At 31.3% G+C, this 22,223-nt stretch overlaps 1 protein-coding gene, 1 long non-coding RNA gene and 1 other non-coding gene across 3 annotated transcripts; 2 read left to right on the top strand and 1 right to left on the bottom strand.

Annotated features, from left to right (window-relative positions):
* The first annotated feature begins 1,225 nt into the window (after positions 1 to 1,225).
* On the top strand, positions 1,226 to 2,633 carry LOC121128231 (transmembrane protein 134). The gene is made up of 3 exons (XM_040723804.2): positions 1,226 to 1,510; positions 1,566 to 1,698; positions 1,756 to 2,633. Exons 1-3 carry the CDS (start codon positions 1,349 to 1,351, stop codon positions 1,935 to 1,937), a joined length of 477 nt encoding a protein of 158 aa, XP_040579738.1. The 5' UTR covers positions 1,226 to 1,348; the 3' UTR covers positions 1,938 to 2,633.
* Positions 2,634 to 6,988: 4,355 nt separating this feature from the next.
* TRNAM-CAU (transfer RNA methionine (anticodon CAU)) lies at positions 6,989 to 7,061 on the bottom strand. The gene has a single exon. It is a non-coding gene; the product is annotated as a tRNA-Met (tRNA).
* Positions 7,062 to 14,288: 7,227 nt separating this feature from the next.
* LOC121128432 (uncharacterized) lies at positions 14,289 to 16,666 on the top strand. Its single transcript, XR_005868152.2, has 2 exons — positions 14,289 to 15,991; positions 16,521 to 16,666. It is a non-coding gene; the product is annotated as an uncharacterized lncRNA (long non-coding RNA).
* The last annotated feature ends 5,557 nt before the right edge of the window (positions 16,667 to 22,223 follow it).

Below are 22,223 nucleotides of genomic sequence, written 5' to 3'. Positions count from 1 at the left end.
TAAGAATGAATTCGGAAATTGGCGTTTAAGAAAGTTATAATGTATTCTAAATTGAACTATTATGCACCTCATGTTTTAATTTTGTCACCAATTTTTCAATTCATCACGTTCTGTTACATTTCGTTTCGTTTTTATTCCATCAAAAAGAGGAAAATTTTGTTTAGTAAGACAAAACAGAAAAAAAAAAAAAATATTTCATCTCGCTGTAAATGATAAAAACTTTCATTGACGAATATATTTCGTCTAGTTGTGTCTGACGAAATTGATACTGTTCCTCAGTAAAATCATAAACTCCCACTTTCATTTAGGAATTCAACTAAATCACTAAAATATAAGGGGTTTCAAAAAATTATTTAAATGTTGGTTCATTTTTTCATGAAATTCCTAATAATGATTACCAAAATTTATAAGCCATAACATATATTACAATAATCATAAATATATGATTACAAGCATAAAACAATTTTAACTGATAACAATGATTTATAACTTGATCAAGTTGCAACCAAATAAAAATGAGATGAATAATATTTCATTAAGAATTTACAATACCTGTGATAAGGGAAATTCAGTAATTCAATATTCCTTTATATATATTTTGGACTTTTTTTTATTGATAATTACCATTATGAAGAGCAGACAATACTCGACAATCAAGGTGTGTTTATTCTTTGAAAAAGAGCATAAATGAAATGTAGATTTTAGTTATACGAAACGTTTTTTACAAATAAAATACATAGCAAAAAATGTCCTATTAAGAAACTACCGTTAAAAAAAAGGGATAAATGAAAACGACATCAAATGAAATATTAACAAAATCCAAGTCCAACATCTGTATTGTATTAAAAATTAAATTTGAACAAAATTGAAGTTGACCCCTCTAAAAAAAGTCGAATCTCCTACGACTATGGTTCTAAATATATCAACCTATAATAAATAAGTAATTTAAAAAAAATCCTAGCATAAATGAATAGTTGGTAATTAAATGAGGTATGTATATGTGTTATAGTGAATTCAATACATCATAAGTAAATCCATTCATAACGAAGTATTCATTGCCGTAAGAACTTTGAAGGAACTATATAATTTGTTAAACTACAGCGCCTCCTTGCTATAAATTCTTTCCGTCAGCTCTACTTTTGCTGACAACGTTGGAAGTACTAAACTAGTTACTAAATTTAATGGGTTTCTTTTTCTACTCTAAAAAAACAACAAAGATACAGTAAATGAATTCACGGAACATTTGAAACCTCCCGATATACAATACTAAACAGAACCTCTTTCGTTTTTTAACACCCTTTTTTTCGCTGTTTCACATTTCTGGAGAATTGTGGGCTGCTCGTGACGAATGTCAAACTTCAGAACGATCGATGAGGCCTTTGAGGTATCTCCGATGGATAGGATACGACTCTATGGTCCTCTTACTCCAGTGGAGGAGGAAAGTGAGCCTGGAGCATCAATAGCTCCGAAAGAGATTCGAATGTCCTCAACGTCATATAATCCGGATGATGTAAGTAATAGTAAATATCCATTATTCGATGATCTCCTATTGTTTGTTTGTTTAGACGATTTCCCAGGATAGCACCTCTCTCATTGGAGGACTTTATAACAGTTCGCAGTATTGGTGGAATCATCCTAAAATCCGTGATAACTGGAAGATCGTCCTCGCTTCCTTCTGTCTACTCATTGTGGGTCTAGGTGAGTCGCTCAACATTTGTTTCTTTTCTCCAATGACATTATTTATTTCCATTCAAGGTTTAATCATCGTCGGAGTCATTACTTATTTCCTTCCCGAGTTAAATGGCTATCAAGGCGTTATTTTTCTAATGGCTGGTGTTATTTGTTTTACTCCTGGAGCTTATCATATTGTATATGTATATTTAGCTGCGAAGGGAAAACGAGGCTTCGAATTCCGTCATTTACCTCTTTTTAATTAAATGAATCCAATTTATTACATTGTTTGTTCAACTCAATACGCTTTCAAATGAAACTTTTTTGTCTTAATGATAATTAATTATTATTTTTTATATCACACGTACGTATTCATTTTGCATTTATGTTTATACTTTAATAAGAGCTATACAATTGGCCTCATGTCTTGATTGATTTTTTTTATCAAACACCTAAAACATTTTCTAATTTGAAAATCTTTTTTTTGTTCTATGAAAGTAACGCATTAATATTTGAAAATGTGGATTTTGTTTTGAACAAATGGTCTAGAACTTTAATTATATTTTTTGTAGTTGAAACCATTTTTGTAAGCAATTTCCACTTTGTTCATGATTTAGCAATAAAAACCAAAATATTTTGTTGAGCTGTTATTCGTACTACATAATATGTGAAAGCCCAAAATTACTACCCAAAGTCAGATTTATAGATAATGTCAATGTATATATCCTGTTTATGTGTCTCCATGTTTTGCATCCTTTTTTAAAATCATTTTATGTCTTTGTCTCACTCACATACATACATATACTCAGAACCTTTCATAGGAATCTTCATTCATGATGCCATATTTGTCAGTTACTGTATATTACTTGATTTATGTATGCTCATCCATACATACATATAATAAATATGTGTTAATTTATTTTGTAATCGATAATCGAAATACATTTCTTATAAATAATGGATTCATATGTATTTCTCTAGCTGGTATTTTTACTCATTTTTTAAGTCATCGAAAATAATATTATATTTGTTGTTATCTTTTTTTATTGGATTTCGATCCATTTTTCAACAAATTTTCTCACAATCATTTCAAGCTTTAATAGAGCGTTTACTTGTTATGTCATAATTATGAAAATCGTTCATCTTGGAGGCATAAACAAACAAATGGATTTATAAGAATACAAATCCTTGTTTCTTTATACGGAAAATGGTGAACTATAATCCTTACTGTGTATTTGTATGTCACAATAGGAATAAAAAACCTATGGACTTAAATGTTTACCCTCTATCAATCACTTTATTAGGTGAATTTCAGCATATCCGTAACTTACAACATCGTGTAGCCAATTAGTTAGTTATTATTTATATGATATTTTTATCTAACTATTCCACTTTTCTAATCTCTAATCCATCCGGAATAGATTTAATTATAGAGATTTAGTAATTACATACCTAGACAGATGTCGTATCTATTCATTTGAGTTTATTAAAATATCAATGTTTTTCTGAAGCATCAAGTAATATTCTGCATACAGGTCTTGAATTTTTTGTCATTTTTAACGCCAATAGATGAAAGATGATCATTTTATTTAATAAATAGTATGAACTAATGCCTTCAACCAGAGGTGGGAACTCGATTTGGACTGGAGTCTATATTTTGAAGACTTGGGACTTGAATTGAACTCGAGAACTAAGACTTGCGAATCGATCTGGACTCGAAAGCTATGAGTTGAGAAGAGAAGGGGGATCGAAAGTTAAGGCTTTATAGTTAAGAAAGTCTTGCTATCTTTTTATTTGATTTAAAACGATTTTTCAGCAAATTTTTCTACAATCATTTCAATCTTAACTAAGAGGTCAATACAATGTAATCTTCATATTACTCTATACAGGGTTTAATTTTTTTTATAAGAGACCTAATAAATATTAAAGTTAAAATTAACAAATGACCCGTTTCACCATGGAAAATTTTCCTACTAAGCGATTCTAATTTTTGGATGGTAACGACAAAAATTTCTACATTTGGGAGGGGTGGGAAGGAACTCTTAAGCACATCCCCATCAGATCCCCTGCTTTCCATTGGAACTGTAAAATTGAATATATTTCCTACAGTAACTCAATTTGTTCACTAGATATATTAAAATATCTTATTCTTTCTTGGATGACTCCAAATAGACACGATGAAAATATTGAAGCATTTGTAAATCTAGATTTGAGACTTGGCTTAGACCTTTCAGTATAATGAATTTTTCCTCCTACCTCTTCCTTCAACATGGCATCGCTTTTGGTTTATTAGGTAATCAATGTAATCTGTGAAAACTCTCTATTTCTTCAAATATATATTAATTAACTAATCATCGATATAATATGGCATTGTGTCTCTCTAATATCATAAGATTATTTATTATAATGTATTTTGGAGATTTATCATAAAATCTAAAAAAATTAAGAAGAAACATCTTTTTATAAAAAAATAAAACAAACCTAAACACAATGCTTCGATCCTCCATTAATTATCATCTTTCAATTTACTCACAAAGGATTAGTATCATAACCTAAATCTCCCTCATTCTTTTTTAAAGGTTAGTTATATTTTGAAAACTAAAAAATGGTCATCCTGACAATTTTTCTTGAATAAATTTTTATGCCTCCTCATCTTATGTTGAAGCTTGGTTTCAAATCGAAATTATAGACTATGAGCTAATGGATGACTTATTCATAATTGATAATTTGCTTCCTATACAAAAAAAAAAAAAAAAAAAAAAAAAAAATGAAAGTATGGAGTCATCTGTAATATCCTTATCGTTTTTGAAACATTTAATTTTTATTACATCGACTTATAGGAGCATTTTATTGGTATTCTATATAGAAGCTCTTATATCTTATAATAAAAAATAGTATATTCTAAATAAGGTAGTGTAGTAATCCATAATTTTGTAATGGATATGTCTTTTTTTATTAGTAATTATATACTTGACTGAGTACTTAATAATTCTGATATTTTTTTGAATTGCAGCTGATTTTTTAATAATAAAATAATTGTTTATTAAATAGTTAAGTTATAATATTTTTCCATTTGTTAGTGTAATATTATATAAAGAAATTCATGAGGATAATTGAATAATACAAACCATAATTGGTTGATAGGTTGCGTGTTATTAAAGATTATTAATCTTTCCGTAATTTGATAAAAAGTAAATAAATCTACCTATACATTTTTGTCAAAATAAAAATGGTATAGAATTATTGTATTTGATGAATATGTTATATTTTAAAGGTCTATACATTTTTTGTAGCGAAGATTTGGGTTTTCATATTAAAGCCATACGAAAAAGAATTAAAAAAAATTTCTATGTTATATAAGACAATCATGAAACAAAGATCATACTTATACTTATATTTTTTTCTAATTTGACTATTAAAAGTCTTTTTCTAAATTTTTTATGAGCTTCTGTTTTGAATGTCCACTTTTTCATCACTTGTATCTCCACAGTAAAACATCATAATCCTAATAATTGATCTACTTAAATACACATAGGTATATGCAGGACCAGTTTTAGGGTAAATAGGACCTAGAGCAAATATATATGGAAGAAGCCATTTAATTATTTCACTTTTTAAATTGAAATTAAAAAATAAATCTTTTTTTTTAGAAAATCAATGTGGTGCCTTTCCTTTTTCCAATGGACTTTTTTTTAGAAAATGTCAATATGTATTATATAATGTTTATGGTCTTTTTTAACTTACTTTTTTTTTGTATATATCCTTGAATGGCGTTTTTTATTCAAAAACAATTTTTATATATTTGCTTAAAATACCCTTTCTATTTATTAGAAGAAAAGTCGTTCATTTTTTATTATTTATGGTTTTTTAAAAATGTTTGTTCGGTGTAGCTATATACTTGAAATTCTACCCAGTGCGGAATTCCAATCAAAAGTGGGACTTACACATCACTTGTCCCCGAGGCTAGGGATGTGTAAGTCCTTATTAAATAGGTCCAGTTGAGTCTTATCAGTCCTTGGGACCGGTCCTCAAGAGTGTTGGTCCTTTATTGGACCATTTAAGGGCTGACACAGCAATACCCAAGGCTCCCTCTAAAACTAGTGTTGTGTTAATCCTTATTTAGGACTGAAGACTGCAATCCCTTTCAGTTCATTCTCGGTCCAGTCCAGTCCTGCTTATTGATCCAAAAAAGTTTGGTTCTTGGTAACATCATTCAACTTTATTTATTATTTTTTAATCAGTACTAAATACCGATTATAAGAATAGACTGAATCGGAACGAATGAATATGGACCGATACAGCACTATTGATGGGGTTTTTTTTTGTATGGGAAAGACACAATTAAGCAATTATAAAATAAATAAACGGTTAGTGAGTGTGGTTTTTTTTTTTTTGTTCATTTTTAAATAGATCATTACTCAAAACGTTGTTAACAACTCCTACTGAAAGAAGAATTCTCCCTTATTTTTGGAGTAAATTCTTTTAAAAATGAATTATAAATATGAATATTTTCCCTCCGCGAATGCTATTTTAAATGCAGAAGGGACTTCTCTTTTTAGCCGTAATTCATTTTCTCCCCAAAAATCATAAACAGAAGGCTGATATTAATAAAAGTCTTAATTACATATGTCTCGTCTTCTCCTCGCTCTCTTTTTTTGATTAAAAACTGCTCAACTCTAGTGATACCAAAAGTCTCTCTCCAGCCTTTTCCTTGCACTCACCAAAACTCCCATCCATAATAATATACTCACAACTCTTGTGATACAGATCTATTTTGACTTTTTAAATTGTGTGTTTTTCTTCACTTCTAAGTCATTTTACCCTACCTATTATGTTACTCTCATTTTAATGAGATTGTTATAACTAATAATGAAAGATTTTATTTACACCTCCTCTTACATATAGGTGGAATAAAATTAGAATAACTAGGAGAAGATAGAAAAAAATGTATTTTTTGTGGCTTAAAAAGTTTTAATAACATACCTACATATCTATACTTATATAAGTGTATGATTTTATTTTTTTCTTGTAAGTACAAGAGGTATAATGTGTTTGAAAGGTTTAATAAGGGATCGATACAGTAAAGGTGTAAACTCCCTTTACTGTTATTTTGAATCCAAGCTAAGTTTTGATATTTCGAATGTTTTCAATAGGTCTTTACTAAATTTGTACTCGGTTAATGAATTATCATGGAAAATTTATTTATTTCATTCACCCAATTAGGGCATAAAATATATCGGAATAAAACTGCTACAGCGATATAAGACGGATGAGTCGTTAGAAAATCCTAAAAAATATTTAATGTTAAAAAAAGAATTGCCCCGGGTGAGGCTCGAACTCACGGCCTTCAGATTATGAGACTGACGCGCTGCCTACTGCGCTACCGAGGCTTGATGTAAATATTGGTATTTTATAAATTATTGTTTCATTTTTCTACATGGAATTTTTATTGTCTTGGATGGTGTTAATTTTTGTAATTTCTTATATACTCAGGTTAACGTAGGCTAAAACATTATTATTAAAAATATATATGCCTCTAAGTTTATTGTTATCTTGATTTCTTTATTGTCTTTCTGTAAAAGAACCAAAACAGAGCTAGATAGTTTTTACTGGGTTACTCAACTATTGTCAGCAAATATTCAATTAGACCAGTTTCAATAGGTCATGTATTTTTAGCAAATGAAATTATGATAATAAAACAATCAGAACACAAAATAACCCATATGATTTTCATTAATTTGCGATTCATTTTTTTATTTATTCAAATAGTATTTATCATATTAATACACAATCCTGTGGAGCTTATAAATCTGGCGATAGGTCCTTCATCTTATTTTTCCTCCTGGAACATGAAATTCTAGCAAAACACTAAAAGTCCGGCAGCCAGTTAAGTCATGTGCACTTTTTTCATAAGATAATCTGTATCTGTATATATATAAAATAAAGTTTGTGTGTCCACACCGTTGAACCTAGGAGGCTGGAATATTGCAAGGGTACCTCATTTGAACCTGGTCAGGCTAAGCCAAGGAGTGTCGATATATATAAATATATATATATATATTTATTATTATCCTTATGCTAAACCCAAAAATCATTTTTTTCTGTTCAAGGAGGGCGTATCAAAAAACAGTTATACGAATAACAACGTTTTCTAAATTTAAGCAAAACCAAAAAAGTCAAATAAAGTTTGCAGAAATTTGTCCGCAAATTCGTTTGCATATAAATTTGACACATACAAATTGATGTTTAACTGAAATATCTATTGTTTTCTGAATATTTTTTCATTTTGTTTAAATTTTTATCATTTTTGGACTCCTTATTTTTTTTTATCAAACGACAATTTTTAAGAGGAAATGTCATTAAACGATGCCTTTTATACATAACATTTTAATCTTTACTTAATAATGAAGTATTTTCAAATTCCAGAACATTTTACTTAATAATTTTTGGAATATTTGCAAAAGGAACAATTATCGAGGATTATTTTTTCAAGAACATTATTCTCCATAACTTTTTTGTTTTTGGAAGCAACCTAAAAATATTGGTTGCTCTGTGTTGCCAAATAATCTTATTAACTATTGTTTTGCAAATGTAGTGCAATAAAGTTTTTTTTTGTGATTTTCTTCACGAATTTCGATTTGACAATTTTTTGACAAGAATGAAAATTGACTTTTCATCTGGACAATTTTTTCATGGTATATAACATGTTGCACAATTTACACAATTTTCCGCTACATTGTTATAATCATAGTAAAATAATTATTAGGATCTTTCTCGGAAACAACGAAACATTCATATTACATTTATTAGTATATGTAACTATATAGAAGTCTTTTCTGAATAATTTTCCATTATTTTGATAATTGTCAATGGGATTTCCTGCTATTTACATGGCCCGATAACGCCAGGTAACCCTTTGCTGGTATATATGTATATAAAATAGAGTTTGAGTCGGTGTCCTTAATGGGTGCCCGGACACTTGAAACTAGGAGGTGTAAATTATGCTTCGATGCTTCTTTTGAAACTGGTCAAGCTAAAAGATTTTTTTTTTTTTTTTTTTTTGGGTGGGGGATCATATAAGATCTTTTTCTACACCCAAAACACAAAAACTATTTTTGTAGCTCAAGGAGACTAGGTAAAGGATGAGGTTTAAATCAAAAAGTTACTGACATCTCAAAAAATAACTATACGAATACGGATCTTTTCTCAATTAACTCAAAATGCAAAATGTTATGGGTAAAATAAGAAATTTGTGGAAATTGAACTTTTTTTATTTTTTTATTATAGCAAAATGTTATTTCTTCTTTGCTTGGTCAATTTTTAGTACGAGGATGGACTTGGACCGAAGGAGTTCAGTCTCTCAACAATTATAATACCTAAATGCATCTTTTTAGGAGTGAACAAAAACATACTCATTTAAAAAGGAACTTGCAAGAGTTTGTTTGACTTATTAAATAATCTATACATTTCATTTTAACCAGGGACTTAGCAGAGGGGAGACTCCTCTCCCGGGAAAAATTGTGAGGACAAAGCGTAAATCCGAGGATTTGTTGGGAGTTACAAGTGTAAGTCCTTGACGGGTTCGGAGTAAAATCGAGGATCGATATCGGAGTAATTCCTGCGTAAATCATTGCTACATACGGTGTGGGGGCTGTGATTATTTTCTTAATCTCAAAGCTGCTCGAAACGCCATGAAAGCTATTTTTCTCTTCTTCCAAACATTCTCTATAATTATCAGACTCACCACGTTCATTTTTGGTTTCTTTTAGTCTAATATAAAGCGGGGGATTGTATTATTCTTATCTATGCTGTTTACTATCAGCTGATAATAATTTTCTTACACATAACAATCTGTATTTAAAAGATCTGAATAAGTAAGTTGCTTTATTTTCTCGCCTATTGTTTACAATACACCAATACAACAAGATGAATACAAAGATCTGAGTTGTTTTGGAGACTAATTCATAATTAATGTCAAAAGGGGAACGTCAGTGGTCAGGGGTATCTGCAAGAGGTGCACCTGGAGGGGCTGTAGCCTCCCCCCAAACAAATTAATTTTCAGTAAATTTAATTTAATTTAATTTTTTCACTGGGGATTTTGGAATTTTTTTTTCAAAAATTTAATTTTTAAAATTTTTTGTGAATAGCTATGGATTTTTGATATTTTAATATTTGATCCCCCTAAAAAAATATATATATCTCTATATATATATAATATAATCCTGCGGTCGCCCCTGTTGGTATTTATGTAATTAACACTAATTGGCATAATATGAAATGCCTGCTTTCTTTCAATCTATTATCAACGTTTATAAGAATGCCTTTTATTCCCTTTTGATCATAGGAATGGATGGCTCTGGAATGACGTCACTTTATTTAGTATGACATATTATATTAAAATTGCAAAAAAAAATAATTACTAAGGGATCAACGAGCAGATCCTTGATGGAATTGCGGGTTGAAAATACACAGCCCGACCCGTTGCTTAAGTGTCAACCTGCGCATCACTAATGTACATATATGCGTGATAAATGATTCAAAGTAGAGCGGACTCTTAGATCAATATGTATGTAGATATACATTATACAAAGGAAGTCTAACTATAGATTTCCTTGATTATACATATATAATGAGTATATTAAGATAACTATTAGTTTCAATGAGAGTGTCACGACACCTGCTGCTGAAATAAGAATTACGTTCGTACATCCATTTTATACAAAGTCAAGATGTCAATCTTGATCTCTTCTCCTTACTTTTTGAGGGCTTTAAAGGTAATAATCCTATGGATATACTATAGCCCTATATAAGTAATGGCTTAAATAGAATGAAGGAAGAACCAGAAAAATGAATGGTATTGACCTCAAAAATGAAGTAGATATCCAAAGAAGTAGTTGACTGACAACAATAAGGGTAGTACTCGTACTTTGATGGCGTCAATGATAAGCTTCCCCATCTAGAAAAAAATAATGTTATTCATTTCATGCCACTGTATGAAGTCAGATGATTTATATACATACAGAGTCCAGGAACAAATTTGTCCATGATTCAATCATTTAAAAAAAATGAGCAATACATAAATAGAGTTACTCTTTAAAAAAACTTGATTTATTTATTGACTAGGATCACTGAATCTGACCATTCTCAATGCGAGAACAAAACTTTGTGCAGGTCTTTTGGGTGTATCTATTCGATATCTGGTTCCAGTGCTCCATGATGCCGCCTTTTAATTTGTCCATAGGTCTTATCAGTCTCGGCATACACAAATTAGTCTATAGATTGAGCTAGAAGGATTTGACTGCCAAAGAGGATAAAGTTATTGAGGCAAAACTTTTGGGCCATGGGAGATGAATGAGAGTTATTGGCATCCCGAGCGCATAGAATATTTCCTTCAGAGTAATTGTCCTTCAACCTCGGTAAGATAGCAAGCCTCAAAATCCCATAGTAGGTTTCGGAATCAACTTTTCCCTTGAGTTTGAAGAAAATGAGTTCATCTTTTGTTCATCAGATGCTACGACACCAAGACACATGCCTGAGTAGCTGGATGCTCTCTTATAAAGGTCCTCTTAATCTATTTGGATGATTTTGCTATGAATCTGTCGTTTCTGTGGCTAAGGACCAAGTGCACAGTGAATAATATAAAAATAAATCCGTGAAAATTTTGACGTCCACAAGATCATAAATCAGTTTCTATTTTGCTTGCTATGTACTCATTTTCCGTCTGATTCCAAAAGATACAAATTAGGGAGTGAAAAGAAAGCTAATTTGTCAACTAGTTGTCTTTTTGATTTTTTTATTCCTTAGATAATGCTAGAATCAAATTGGAGGGAAAAATTACCTTCTGCACTCTGTACATACATACAACAGTTATCATAAAAATCATCCTGATAAATAGGTTGAGTGATTCATTTAAAGACGAGTCATAAAGGATTTATTCATGATTAACATACTTATTTACTTAACGCTCAAGACAGGCCCATCTATTATGAAGAAGTTTCTTCTTCTTCCAAGTGTGCTCAATAAATCATGACACCATACATACATAAATAAAATGGTTTGTATCTTTAATAACTATGAAATAAAGCCAAAGATTTGGAAGAGATAAAATTAGTTATTGATAAATACTAATAAAGGGATTTAGAAGAAGTTAATTCGTAGATTCATTATTCCTCCAAATCTTAATGAAATATGGATTCCATAATGTACTTTTGAGTCTACTGAAACAGACTTAGATTTTCTCACAATGTCATAAAGTATATAACAGGGGTGGTGAAGACCTGGACTTTTGACTTACTATCCGACTTAATTTCACTGTCAAAGACTTGTGACTTAAAATAGAGGCTTGTCACTCGACTTAGACTCGAAGGTAGTTTATACTGAACTCAAGGAAAATGACTTGTAATTGTGAGCAAAGGTAGACTCAACTTGGACTTGCAGTACTGTAAAAGGACTTTTTCCCATTTCTGATATATAGAAAATAGCCAATAAAGTCTACATAATTGATTTGGGCTAATAGCTAATATAGCCCCATATGCATTAGGTAGACTATTTGTTATATACATATGTTCTAAGCGTTTAAAAACAGACTTAAAATGCAGAATCATTTTTAAGTTACTTCTTTACTTATTCATGTGAATTATTTCCCAATGAAGTTAGTACTTAAAGAAAACATAAATATCAATTTAGTTTGATCTAAATCCGTGGTCGGATGTAGTGGAACTGTCTATCCAATAGGTAGAGAAGTCCGAGGGAAGGTTCCTTGTATCTATTCAAAGATTATACCAGTAAGTAGTTTTTAATTACAAATTGAATTTGAATACCACCCGTCAAATGGTTCTACTGTCCCCATTGTCGGGGATAGTAGAAAAATGACAAAAGATAGAGATGCACTCGAATGGGAACTCGTTGGAGCGAAAACCTCCGCCTAAATTCAAATTGAGTTATGTATCTCGATTTTTTCTAGAGTTATGGTCGATTATGTATTTTCTACGTTATGTGTTACCTTGATAATAGCCTCTTACTGTGATCATATATAACCTTCGTACCAACTTTGATCCAAATCAATCCATAACTTTTGCTCTAATCCTGGTGACTATCAAACAAACAAATAGAGGCAAGTACATAATCGTTGGCCCAAGTACATAATAAATAACTAGACTTTTCAAGCTTAAAGTAATTTAACACGTCAAATTTAGCAGGGGTATTCACAAGGAGTGGGCTGGAGGGCGGCTTCCCCTAAATTAAGATTTTATTTACTTTTTACTAGAAAATTCAATAGTTGAATTATTTTTTCCAAAAAAATTAATATTTAAAATTTGATATATTATTATTTCCCAAATAATTTCATTTTCTGTCAATAGTTATGGATTTTTGAATTTTTTTTCACAAAATTTAATATATGAAATTTAATCATTCAAATTTATTTCCCAAAAAATTCTTATTTTTGGTTTTTTTTTATAAAATAAAATCCAAAAAACAGCCCCACCCACCAAAAAAAAAAAAAAAAACTCCGCTCCTGGTTATAAAGTGAAAAGAATAATATTAATAAAAAAAACATATGAAAATTAATATTTATACAATATCTCAATGAAAAGTGGACAAACCTTATCGATTTTTTTGTATGCTGCATTATCTCATAAGTCATATGCAATTGTGATGTAAGTTTTTGAGACTGAAGTTTTTTAATGCTCTAGAAAAAGAAACTGTTCACAGTCTTCCCCTCCCCCTTAGGTATACCCAAATTCTACATACAATACAAAAGTGACCAAGAGAATAGTCAAATGGACTTGATCTCAAAATAAAGAGAGTGAAAAAGTAGGGTTATGACGTCATAAATTACTTTAAATAGACATTTACATGGTCGTATATAAAGATGTATTTTTGTATGTTTTTTTTTTTTGTGTGAAGGGGGGCTAACCAAAATATTTATGAGTTTTACTTTTGAGGAATATATGTACGTTACTAAAGGATTTCTTTCATCTATTGTGTGAGTCTGTTTTCTTCCCCCCCCCCTCTTTTTAAAGAAACCTCTTTGCATTTTCTTAAGGAAGAAAGAAAGAATAAGTATTATATTAATAAAGACACAGTTTTTTTGTGTGTGTACTCTGTAAGGGAACCCATGAATTATAGATAAAAATGTACATTTGCTTTAAAAAAGAATTGTTTAACTTGTCAAAAGAGGACTTCACTATATACAAGTGATAACAAAAACGAAGTTTGGCCTCTCATTTCATATACATAATAAACTTGTATACAAGGTATAATAATTAGGTTTATTTATTATTGGATAATCTTCCCATCATCTCAAAGTACTTTATTTGATGTTGGGTCGTTGTTCTTAGTTGGAGAGATGCCAGAGGAAATTTATTTGCAGTTTCCATGACGTCAATATGATATCAATTTGACATATATTTAGTTCATACTTTCGTTTTACAAAATTATTATATTTAATAAGCATTTAATGATTCACAAAGAATAATATAATTTTCCATTCATTCTGATGACGTCATTTCAAATAAAAATTGCTCCGTAATCATCCAACTGCGCAGATGGGAAAAAGGCATGCAATGAAGCAACGCATGCCCCTATTTGTTTCAAAAGTATTTGACATTAGGAGTAGTATCAAAGTAATAGTAAGGATATTTATTCACTAGGTGTCAAGTGAAAGCAAGGAGCAATCTCAACCCATGAGACCCGGATCCTCACACTCCCCCTCCCCACTTCACAGAGCCCTTCAAATCCCTCCGATTCTGTCAAGGATCCGATGCAGTGTTCATCGGAAAAATAGAGGGGGCTCCTGAACTACATGTTTCTTGGAAGCGGAAAGGTATTGAGTTACCCACTTCAGATAAGTATACTGTATACTACGATCCTGAGTCTGGGTTTGTGGTTCTTAAAATTGCATCCCTTGGACCAGGGGATGAGGGGACTTATAGTTGTAAGGTGGTTAATCATTATGGAAGTGTAACTGCGACGATGGATATTGCGCCAGAGGATCGCGAAAGAGCAAAAAATTCTCCGAGTCATGCACATTGTAGATCCATTCTTCGAAAAGTCAAATAATATTTATACAAATTGTACCTACTAAACATACTAAGAAACATCGCTACGGGGATAGAATCCTGTACTCGATGCTTACCTAATTCATTTTATCATTATTATAATATAACTATATATACTCGCATGTAAGTGTATATACTTCAAGGACGTAAGATGTGGTAACTGGATTGCATGCGCATACCTAAGCTATTCCTTAATTGCTTTAAGCCTTCTTCTTAATTTATTTGACTTTGATTTGTACTCATTACATTTTTAAATATGATAATATACTTTGTATCAAAAGGAACACTCAAAAATATAAATATACGAATTTAAAATTAGGAAAATCTTTTCTTTGTTAATAAAATTATTATAAAAGTTAAGGAGTCCAAAAATATATATAATTCATCCAATTTATCAGTCATTAAAACAAACTATACAAAAATTATCCAAAAAGTACAGAGTAAAGGAAAGTTAAACTCCTTGTTCAATTAAGTATGTATATAGATATACTTATATCAGCGAGAGAAAGTCAGGCCATATATATAACACCCCATTCGTCATATTTAAGTTTACACTTAAAGAAATAATCACGGCTCGAGTTTCGGTAGGAATTTTTACAAAAGTGTGGTTGCGTTAAATTTGAATAATCCTTTGTAATTGTTTTTACTTATAATATTGCCTGCTTTTTCAAGGACGACAAAACGAAAGCCAAAAGAGATCCTCTACTAGGAATGCTCATGGACTAGAAGCCCCAACCAAGATTGCTAATGACCTCAAGATCACCCGTCCAGCCGTATATGGCATTAAGAACGATTTGAAAACAAAGGAATAGTCACCAAAAAGTCTGGACAAGGTTGGAAACGAACAGTAAGAACAAAGGTCATACGTGTGAAAAATCACATTGCTAGAAATCCAGAGGAGACGATTCCTGGTATAACCTAGAAGAATAATGCGAAGGAAGTTATGCTCCAAAGGATCATTAAAGATTACTTGGGAGCATAATTAGGAAGAAGAAATATCTCATTATGACGGCCACAAAGGAGAAGAAGTTGTCTAGAGCTAAGCTTCTTTTGAATGTGTCAAAGAACATGTCGCCTCCCAGCTCCCCGATCTTAATCCTTTGGATTATTCCATATAGGCAAAGGTCGAAGGAGTTGTCTGCAACAACCCTGGAAGGTCTGTAAGATCTTTGGAGTTCACCATCTAAACCAAATGGGTTGACTTGTCAGAAAACTACATGCATAATGTTTTGCAGCCTTCAGGGCGTCTTTGAGTCTGAGTAAGGCCGTATTGAATAAAAATTTCAAGTTCAGTTTTAATAACAATCTTCAGGGATAAAATAAATATACTTTTTAGAGTATGCTTGACTTTATTCGAAAATTAAACACTCATACTTACAAAAGTGTGATGATGACAAACCCTCATTTTATGTACACGATGAAAAACACTAAGAGAAATAATGATCTTTCTCTATACGTAGGTTCATATGTATGTAACATATACAGGACCACCTATGTATCTGTAAAGCTGCAACAGTCACCTTAATTATCATTGTAACTTAGAGGCACAATAAATCTATTGATGATTTATATTTGGTACTTTTCACAAGGCTCTGTTATAATATAGTTATATATATATATATATACTCGGAGATATATACCTACATAATTTAGCAGAAGAAGGTGGGCGAGCCCCATCCCCATATTATTCGATCATTAAAAAATTGACGGTAGTAAAAAAATAAAAACAAAATAATTCTTCACTAATTTGAGCTATTTTTTTTTTAATATGTACGCTCTTTTTTATAGGTATAGGTCACAAAAAGGTCAAACACTGTGTATGGGAAAAATAGAAGCGAGTAGCGAGATACCAACATACATATTATGTACCCACTACTCACATATATGTACATCGTCTTTCATATAGTTGGAGCAATAAAAACATTGCTTACATAGTTTCATTCGTCTGCGTTTTTATGTAAAACAATAATTATTATTGGTAAAAGGGATTTTGATGTCAAATCTTTTGATATTGAAGTGTGTTTCACACAAGAAAGAAAAAAATGTAAAAAAATATTAAAAATATATTGAAAAAATATGGAAGATTAAAACGATTTTAAAATGTTCATCTTTGACTCCATTCACAAAAAGGATGACTTCAAAACCATTTATTTATGACAAAATCATGTTCTGTACTGATAAACTTAGTTTGAGGATTTAATGTAAACTTATTGGTAAATCCCAGCTCCAAAAATGAATACTCTTACTTAAAGAATACACACTCTAGAGTACTTTTTTCAATGTGTGGCTACAAAAATGCAATAGTAGTTGTTATTTGATCATAAATTATAGCATGTAATTAAACGGGTTTTTTTATTATATTATATATCATCACATTTTGTAAATGTAATATTGGAATTTAAAATAATTCAAATTCACACTTTTTTAAGAGTTTATTTATATTTAGTTGATAAATGTGTTTCATCTAAAATATATATTTGAGTGCTTAGTTAATATAGTTATATAATAGTTGGAAAATTGAACGTTATTGAATGAGATATGAACGTTATTTACGTTTATTAGTTTTTTATAAGCAAAGCAGAAGGACGTAGCGCCGTTTTGCAACAAAATAATGACATTTTTGATTTTAAAAAACAATGTAGTTAATATAGATTTCGTAGTTGTTTGGCATGTAGCATCGAGCGTGTATACTGTATCTAGTGTTCCATGATACATATCATATACATTTTTTTTAAATCTAAGAAATAACAATGTTGTCGAATTAATGAAATATAGCTGGCCTTTTGTTTGTACAATCAAGCGTGTACACAGGGAACACTGTTCTTTTTAGTGAGCGCTCCAGAGACTAAAGCACTCACTGGCTCTTCAGTTATCCCATAATGTTTTTTGTTTTTTTACAAAGTCTTATTATTATTCTTTGCTTCTTGAGGAGAGAACACATCATATGAATTGATATAAATATTGAGTAGTTACATGGGATTGTGTTCATGAGAGTAATACAGGTGTGCACGTCTAAAACTGAGCACTCCTTTAAATTTTACGCCATGCACATATGCGGGATTTTATTGAGTTGAAACGGGTTTATACTTCGAGACAAGAGTCTTGACTAGTTATAAACAAAACTCCAGTAAAATCTAAATAGCGACAGTGAAATAACAGCCGATAATATGGAGAGATGCCGAGTCGCAATTTTGGAATTTTCCGCGCGGGGAAAAACTCCCACTGAAATTGCAATGGTTCTGAACTGCAGCCACACCCCCGTTTACAGCGTGGTAGCCAAAGGGACTCCTGAGGCGACCAAAAGATCTAAGTCAAGGCCTCGAAGGTCGAACGAAATGGTTACTGCCGTGAAAAAGTCTGCCGAGGGCAAGAGAGGTAAGGTCACCGTCAGCGGCCTCTCCAGGGAGTTCAACGTCAGCAGAAGGACTATGAACCGGCTAGTTAAGAAATATCTTCGCCTTAAGGTCTACAAGAGAACTCCTCGTCAAGCCTTCAAGCCTGTAGACAAGGAAAAACGCATCGCAAGGTCGAAGATTCTTCTCAACAAGCTTAAGAAAAAGGCCTCACTCGCCTGATTGTTCGCTGCTTGACTTCGCAGTGTTTGGACGTTTAAAGGGGATGCTGTTGGGAGTCCAATACAAGTCCAAGAACCAGCTGAAGTCTTCCCTCAAGAATGCCTGAGCCAACCTCGATCAGAGCTTCATCGCCAAGTCATGCAGCAAGTTCTGGTCCAGGCTGGAGTTGGTAGTGGAGAACATGGGCGGCCATATTGAGTAGACATGTGTCTAAGACTCTCATCTTTCATGTTGAATAAATTAATTCGCAGACCACTTTAAAAATTACAGAATTATTTAACTATTTTTAAAAATTTCAGAGTGTTATGTTTTAGACGTGCACACATTTACAAACGATTTCTTGGAGAGTTATCTTCTTCATTATTAAAGCAAATTTTTTCTTTAGTCGACACCTAATTACTTTGGGAATGCAGGGTACTACCACTAGTTTAATATATAATATAGTTACTGAGAAAAAATTTAGATTAAACCCCAAGCTATTGAAAGTCACACCGCCTTGCCGATAAAATATTTTTTTCAGTTTGATCATGCCCTATTACTCTAAGATTAAAAAAAAATGAGTAAAAGTTATTTTTCCAAGACTTAATATACCCAAAAAACTAAACAAGTATATCGAAATAGCCATATGGAATCTGCTGCAACAGTGAGTCCATCAATAAATAACAGCTGCACAGTCTCACAAGTGACATGTATACAATAGAGGACAAAACATTTTGAGCGATTGAATAGTTGTTCTGTTTTTGATACAAAATAAAATCCTTCAACAAACAAGTTACAGAAATGACCTAGTATTTGGTTAATTGTTTCTAGGCTGGATTTCCATGTTACATACGTACATGGGGAATAATATAGGTCTGGGTCCAAATAATAGTCGTATCCCGAACATCAATTTACAAAATCACAACCTCTTACCCAAATACGTGTACATTGCAGGGGATTAACTGAGTTGTCTTCAGTCAAAAATCTTCAGTCATCGGTAGATACAATTTCAAAAAAGTATTTTTGGATGTTTATTGAGAGGAAAATATCATTTCTTACCAAAGTATATGTCATATATATGTATAAAATAGAGTTTGTGTGTGAGGGTCTACATCTCTTTAATGGGTGAATGAAATATGCACACGACAGAATGCATTTGCCATTGTTAAATCTCGCTGAACTCATCTTCGAAAACGTTTGGAGCAGCGTCGGGGGTTTTTCCTGAAACAAAAAGAAGGCTCTCAAGGCTTAATACATTTGTGCTGGACAGGCAACACCAATTAAAGATTTGTTCTTTAAGGACTTTTTTAATTTGGCAAAAAAACAATTCTCCACTCCTCAAGATCCCGGATTCCCCCAAAGTTGGTATTACTTATTGTCTTCTGTAAATGCAATACATTTCAAAAATAACAATTTCTTCTCCAGTGTTTCTCGAATCAGGTTTATAGTATTTATCATAGATGAAGGATATATATACTAATATAATAGGTTAGGGGAAAAGTCATTTCGTATTTTTCACTTTATTGCTATCCTTTATAAGAAGTGTTACACTCATCCGATTTAACTAAAGTATGCGTCGTTCTATTCTATAACTTGTTACCAAGGAGAATCCAACTTCATAATGCCCTTTTCGTAGAAACCCTTGTTTCTATAGCTAAATGAATCGGACAAAAAATCTTCACAGGCCTCCATTGAAGCCAAATTTGTATCCAAAGACGGGAACTTGTTGTTAGGTCTGGGCTGTAGGTTGGATGTATGAGACCTTCCCATCCGAGCTCCCGGAGATTCTGGCGTGTCATCAAAGATGTGTGCGGGCTGGCATTGTCTTGATATCTCTATTCACCAATGCTGGCCACTTCCATTAGATCTCCAAGTTCAAACGGTCGAGTTGTTCACGCTAAAGGGTAGAATTGTGCAGGGAAAAAAATCGATCGAACCACAGCTATGCAACGCGAACCAAAAGGGCATCGGTCTTGTATACATCGCAAGTTTTCTTTGTCCCTTTTGACAAGTTTTTCCCTTTCAGGTAGTAAAATATAAAATATGTCGAATTTCTACCTCTGAGACCTCCATACTCTACGCACGACAATTCACGAATGAAGCACCCAAGCACAATACTGTTTACAAAAGCGTTCATAGTATACAGTCACACCTTGAAAGTACGTTTTCGTATGATCATTATGTGAGGCATAATGAACTAAATATATTAGTTAAATATTATTTGGGAAATAAGAAATTACTTTTTTCCCAACCTAATGTTATTATTTTTTTTTGCCAAATATAGGCGATAATGCCTTCTTCAGAGGGAGAAGTGAACACCACGACGACCTATTGAGTAATGAACGAAAAAGAAGACACTACACAAGGAAGAACCAAATTTTCAATTTTAATTTTTAAAGGTAGTTTTTTCATTACAAACTTCTCAACTCTTCTCATCAGTAACTTTGGTACATTACTTAATTGCATTAGTATATTATTCTATAGTTCTGAAGATTATTTGTGATTAAGGCGAGAAATTACTTGCGGTGTATCTGGGTAAAAGTTCAACTACTCGTGTCTACTCTGTAGGAACAAAAACCTCCGATACCCATCCCTAATATGTGTGCTCCTAACAGATCCTGACCCCTCACAACAAATAATATCCCACTATTTACTCATGTACAAACACGCAATCAAAATAGTCTTAAACATTTGGGGGAAATTTAAAACTCTCTGTGTTTTTTATTTTTTTGTTCCTATATATTTTTTTTTTTAAAAGAACCCATCTGTCTAACATAAAGAATGGAAATGAGAGCCTAATGCAAATCCCAAAACTCTCAAGGGAATCCATGAAGAAAAAAGGAAGAATAGAGAACGAAGTTTACATATGAATGTGTGTACGAATCCAAAGAGTGAAAAAAAAGTTTAAAATGAAATATGTAATATATGTTTTTTTCTTTTTTTTTTTCATAGTTTTTGAGTAAGGATTTTATTTTGAAAGTCATTGTACTTAAATCCACGTCTATACATTTTAGTTTTCTTTCTCCAACGACAAAAAGTTTACATATTTATTTCATTCTCTATGATATATGATGTAATATTACCTAGATGTGATGTAAAAAACACATGTAATTACCAGTGATGGAACGATTCCAAATAAAATCCCGATGACTATGTCAGTCAAATTAAAATTTCCCGGTGCCGATTCTAATTAATTACTAATTTGTATAATAGTTAAAAATACAATTTTGCTATCAGGGGCGCCCACAGGATTATATTTGGGGAAAAAAAATTATTTGAAAAATTAAATTCTTTTGAATAAAATTTCAAATATCTAATTTGATATTTAAAGTTTTACCAACAATTCAGAAAAACCTATAGCAATTCTCAAAAAATTAATTTTCTTTTCCCTAAATCCATAGTTTTTTACAAAAAACGGCAAAAATTTTACAAATTCAAAGCTGTTAAAGAAAAAAAAAAAAAAATGTTGAGAAAATAATATATCAAATATAAATTTTTTTTGAAAAAATTTCAAAAAAAGAAATTTTTCTTATGTAAAATTTTGTTGAAAAAAAAATTACAATATTACATTTTTTTAAGAAAAATTTCAAAAATACAGAAAAATAATTTTTTGGAGAAAAATTAAAAATATTAATTTTTTTGAAAAAAAAAAGGGGAAATTTTTCATAATTTAGAAAATTAATAAATAAGAATTTGAATCGCAAATTAAACATTATTTTCCCGAGTCCGATTCCAGAAAAGAACACCCGTTTCTACGACTCCGATTAATTGTCCCATCACTAGAATTTACGAACAAAAATATGTATATTATTGAGGCATTGATCATTGATCAAAATAAATGTATTTTGATTAAATAGACAAAGGAAAGATTTTCAAATAAAGATCACTTTTGGGTAAAATGAAGCTTTTGAACAAATGGTAGAAGATAAATAAATAA

The sequence above is a fragment of the Lepeophtheirus salmonis genome, chromosome 13, assembly GCF_016086655.4.
Source record: "Lepeophtheirus salmonis chromosome 13, UVic_Lsal_1.4, whole genome shotgun sequence".
NCBI lineage: Eukaryota > Metazoa > Arthropoda > Copepoda > Siphonostomatoida > Caligidae > Lepeophtheirus > Lepeophtheirus salmonis.
Note: the sequence above shows the minus strand (reverse complement) of the source record. Positions and strands in the feature narration are given on the sequence as shown.

Coding starts and splice junctions, on each gene's coding strand:
- LOC121128231 (XM_040723804.2), top strand. CDS start 1,349: ATGTCAAACTTCAGAACGATCGATGAGGCCTTTGAGGTATCTCCGATG. Junction 1,511..1,565: donor CGTCATATAATCCGGATGAT/GTAAGTAATAGT, acceptor TTGTTTGTTTAG/ACGATTTCCCAGGATAGCAC. Junction 1,699..1,755: donor TCTACTCATTGTGGGTCTAG/GTGAGTCGCTCA, acceptor TTTCCATTCAAG/GTTTAATCATCGTCGGAGTC.